The sequence below is a fragment of the Otolemur garnettii genome, unplaced genomic scaffold (genome assembly GCF_000181295.1).
Source record: "Otolemur garnettii isolate 467f Iridium unplaced genomic scaffold, OtoGar3 scaffold00003, whole genome shotgun sequence".
In the NCBI taxonomy this organism is placed as follows: domain Eukaryota; kingdom Metazoa; phylum Chordata; class Mammalia; order Primates; family Galagidae; genus Otolemur; species Otolemur garnettii.
Genome location: NW_003852398.1, coordinates 37,802,191 through 37,806,724, shown reverse-complemented (window position 1 = coordinate 37,806,724; position 4,534 = coordinate 37,802,191). Strand labels below are relative to the sequence as shown.

The window sequence follows — 4,534 nt, the reverse complement described above, 5'->3', positions numbered from 1 at the left end:
AAAACATTTAGAGAGGTGGCACCTGTGGCTCTGTGGGTAGGGTGCCGGCCCCATATACTGAGGGTGGCGTGTTGGAACCCAAAGTGCAAGAGAAAAAATAGCTGGGCATTATAGCATGCACTGTAGTCCCAGCTACTCAGGAGGCTGAGGCAGGAGAATTGCCTAAGCCCAGGAATTGGAGGTTGCTGTGAGCAGTGACACCACAGCACTCTACCAAGGGCTATGAAGTGAGACTCTGTCTCCAAAAAACAAACAAACAAACAAACAAACAAAAAAACTGTTTAGATACAAGATAACAACTAATAAAGAGAAAGTACGTTCATAATGTTCCAAAGTAAAACAAAGCTATTCCTAAATTTTTTTTAAGTTATTCTTATAGTCAATAGTCAAAAAACAGAAACAACAGATAAATTATAGATAAAATTATAATTGAGTTTAGAAATTTAAAAGTCAATTGAGGCTTTTTAACTTAATTCTTATAGAATAACATCAATTTACAGGCATAAAGAACCATATTTAGCCTAAAGCAAATAATCAGGTTGTTACTAATCATCCCGTAATTCCTAAGAATATTTCCTTCCATACTGTCATTTTTGTCAACTTTTATTAATGTAGCTTTTTAAATTATTGTTAAGTACATTCACTCATGGCCCATTGCTAAGCTATTTAAAAGATTAAATTTTTTCCATTTGGTTGTAAATACAGATGCTTCACTGAAAGCAGAATGACATCTTAAAATGGCCCTCACCAGATATCTGGAATACATGTATAGGAAATAGGCTTTCTTGCTATTGCAACCATGTAGGAAATGTGCTGCCCGATCATATTCTTTAACATCAAAGTAGGCCTTTGCCAGGGTGTAAGCATCCATATCCTGAGCATCCTCCTAGAAAAGAGACAAGTTTATGTAAATAGTTGGGAATAGGACAACAAAAGTTCAAATCATAGCTGTACATTTAATTAACTTCAAGATGTAAGAAAAAATGATTATTTTTGTCTTCCCAAAACTTAACATAAATATAGATAAATAAATACTTTATACCATTTTATTTTTTTAGAGACAGAGTCTCACTGTGTCAACCACAGCATAGTGCTGTGGCGTCATAGCTCACAGCAACCTCAAACTCAGGCTAAACAATTCTCTTGCCTCAGCTAGGACTACAGGTGCCCACCACAACGTCCGGCTATTTTCCTGTTGCAGTGTCATTATTGTTTAGCTGGCCAGAGCCAGGCTCAAATCCGCCAGCCTTGGTGCATGTGGCTGGTGCCGTAACCACTGCGCTACAGGTGCTGAGCCAATGTATATTATTTTCTATGTTATTTTAGTACCACAAAAGGCCACAGAATTGCTTTTTTCTAAATACTTTAAAAAAATAAAAAATTTGGGCAGCACCCAAACAGTCTCACTTTGTCACCATTGGTAGAGGGCTGTGGCATCATAGCTCACAGCAATCTCAAACTCTTGGGCTCAAGTGATTCTCTTATCTCAGCCTCCCAAGTAGCTGGGAGTAGAAGTGCCCACCACAACACCTGGTTATTTTTTTGTTTGTTTAGCAGGCTGGGGCTGGGTTCTGCAAACCCACAAGCCCCCTGCATGTGGCAAGTGCCCTAACCACTGAGCACAGGTGACGAGCCTGTGAGATGAATTTTTGAGTGGGTAAAAGTCACCCCAAAGGCAACCCACCTACTGTGCAGGATGCCTGAGATCTGCCTGACCCCTCTACCCCTTCCTCCCCCCCAAAATAAGAGTAATGTATGCTTTACTCTTTTTTTCTTACTGATCCTTCTTAAAAATCTCCCTACTCCAGGTGGGGCATGGTGGCTCACACCTGTAATCCCAGCACTGAGAGGCCAAGGAGGGTAGATTGCCTGTGCTTACAAGCTCAAGACCAGCCTGAGCCAGAGAGAGACCTCCGTCTCTAAAAACACCTTGGCGTTGTAGCAGGCACCTGTAGTCCCAGCTATTCTAGAGGCTGAGGCAAGAGAATTGCTTGAACCCAAGAGTTTGAGGCTGCTGTGAGCTATGACAACACAGTACTCTATCATGACAAAGTAAGACTCTGTCAAAAAAAAAAAAAAAGAAGGCAGCAGCACCTGTGGCTTAGTGAGTAGGGCACCAACCCCATATTCCCAGGGTAGCGGTCCTGGCCCCAGCCAAACTGCAACAAAAAGTAGCCGGATGTTGTGGCAGGGGCCTGTGGTCCCAGCTACTTGGGAGGCTGAGGCAAGAGAATCGCCTAAGCCCAAGAGCTGGAGGTTGCTGTGAGCCGTGACGCCACAGTACTCTACCAAGGGCAACAAAGTGAGACTCTGTCTCTAAAAAAAAAAAAAAGAGAGAGAAAGAAAGAAAATAAAATAAAGAAAATTCCCCCTTCCTCACCCCCACAGCACCTGGCCCTGTCATGCAGGCTGGAGTAGAGTGGTGAGATCATAGCTCACTAAAACCATAAAGCCCTGGGTTCAAGTGATCCTCCTGTCACAGCCTCCCAAGTAGCTGGGAGACAGGTGTACACTACCACACTCAGCTACCTTTTATTTTTTAATCTTTTAATACAGATGAGGTCCCATTATTATTATAATTTTTTTTGCTGCTTTTCGCTGGGGCTGGGTTTGAACCCGCCACCTCAGGCATATGGGGCTGGCGCCCTACTCCTTTGAGCCACAGGCACCACCAGAGGTCCCGTTATATTGACGAAGCTGACCTCAAATACCTGGCCTCAGCCTCCCAAAGTACTAAGATTATAGGTGTAAGCCACCATGACTATACTATTACTATTATCTATAGATAAGAAGGCTGTCACTTAGATATAACTTGTCCACGCTGAGGCTTTTGACTAGAATATAGATGCAAATCTACTTGAAAGTCATATAATATTATGTCCACCCTACCAAGTAATCTCCCCCTTATACTAATAAAAATAATCAAAATAATGATGACAACAGCTATTTTTATTGAGTCTTATGTGCCAGGTATAGTTCTAAGCAGCCTATTAAGTATTATCTCATTTAATTTTCCCAATATCCCCGTTAAGTGCATACTATTATTATGCACATTTAGAAGATGAAGAAACTGTGGCTCGGTAAATTAAGTTGCCTAAAGTCACTGTTTGACTGAGATTTGAAACCAGGGCTGTCTCAATCCGGAGCCCAGACTCTTAACCATTTTTCTATGCCAATCAGACAACAGTGTAGGAATTATTATAAAATTTTTTAATTTTTCTCACCCCTAATAGTAATTATTACTATGAGATATCCTTATAACATTTACTACTATGAGACATACTTATGTTAGGTTGCGCTACAAAACGTAAAAGGCTGAAATCTTTTTTTTTTTTTTTTTGAGACGGAGCCTCAAGCTATCCCCCTGGGTAGAGTGCCATGGCATCACACTCACAGCAACCTCCAACTCCTGGGCTCAAGCGAGTCTCCTGCCTCAGCCTCCCAAGTAGCTGGGACCACAGGCGCCCGCCACAACGCCCGGCCATTTTTTTGGTTGCAGCCGTCATTGTTGTTTGGCGGGTCCGGGCTGGGGATTCGAACCCGCCACCTTAGGTGTACGTGGCTGGCGCCTTAGCCGCTTGAGCCACAGGCACCGAGCCAAAAAGGCTGAAATCTTAAACAGTAATTATTTATTCACTCTAGCTTAAATTAAAACACTGCCAAATCTTTCAGAGTTCAACAAAACCACGAAAGAGAAAAATCACTTATAACACTGAGCTCTTTAAATGCTTGAATTCCCTCTGCAAACATTTCTGCTGAACGTTTTCGCCCCTCCAGCGACAGGACGCTTGCTACTTCTTGAGGCACACCCTCTACAGATGGAACGCACACTGTTAACACGTCCTTACCTCAGTAACAGGCGGCGGCGGCTGCAGCTCCGCCAGGGGCAAGGCCGGGAGAGAGAAGGCCAACTCCGCCGACCTGAAATACCCACACAGACTGATCAGCTCCACAAGCCCCCAAGGCCAAGGATCCGAGCCCCGTCCCTTCTGACCCTGACATCTCACCATTTGCTGCTGTGCAGTAGACCCCGCTCCCGGGTAAGGCCCGCAATAAGTAGTAGCTGCTTCTTGATCTCTCGCAAATCCGAGAAATCGCCGTTAGTGGACAGGACAGGCACCACGGGCGCCGTCACAGCCGCAGGGACTACAGAAGTACTCGCAGCCATTTTCCTGACTTGGGACACTCTAGCCAATCACCGATGATAATACTAGCCGCCTGCTGCACCGAAAAAGGCTACCTGTCATTGGTCGGCTCTTGATATAAAAGGCCAATCCCAGATTTCACTTCCGGTAACGTCATGAAGAGGCGGGGAAAAAGAGACATTTGCATCCGCGATTGGCCAAGAGGTACTGAGGCGGGAAAGTTAGAACGAAAAAAGGGGAGGGGGAAGCCACGACCTCTGGGCGGGCGGAAAGGAATGCCTGACTGAAAAGAGAAAGGTGAAAGCGGGGGGTGGGAGTAGAGGCAAGATGGGGTAGAGAAGGAAGCGTGTGATTGGACGAAAAACAGGAAGTAAATAAAGAAATAGGTG

The 4,534-nt window shown here is 44.4% G+C and overlaps 1 protein-coding gene across 2 annotated transcripts in view; it reads right to left on the bottom strand.

Annotated features, from left to right (window-relative positions):
• CDC23 (cell division cycle 23) overlaps positions 1–4,209 on the bottom strand; it is a 33,059-nt gene extending 28,850 nt beyond the window's left edge. For both annotated transcript variants that reach the window (XM_023516046.1, XM_003782161.3), the window contains exons 1-3: positions 4,008–4,209; positions 3,849–3,921; positions 749–886 (exon numbers count right to left, since the gene is read on the bottom strand). In XM_023516046.1, coding sequence (XP_023371814.1) covers positions 749–886; positions 3,849–3,921; positions 4,008–4,168 — 372 coding nt within the window. In that variant the 5' untranslated portion in view covers positions 4,169–4,209. The remainder of the gene's footprint in view (positions 1–748; positions 887–3,848; positions 3,922–4,007) is intronic.
• Positions 4,210–4,534: the final 325 nt, after the last annotated feature.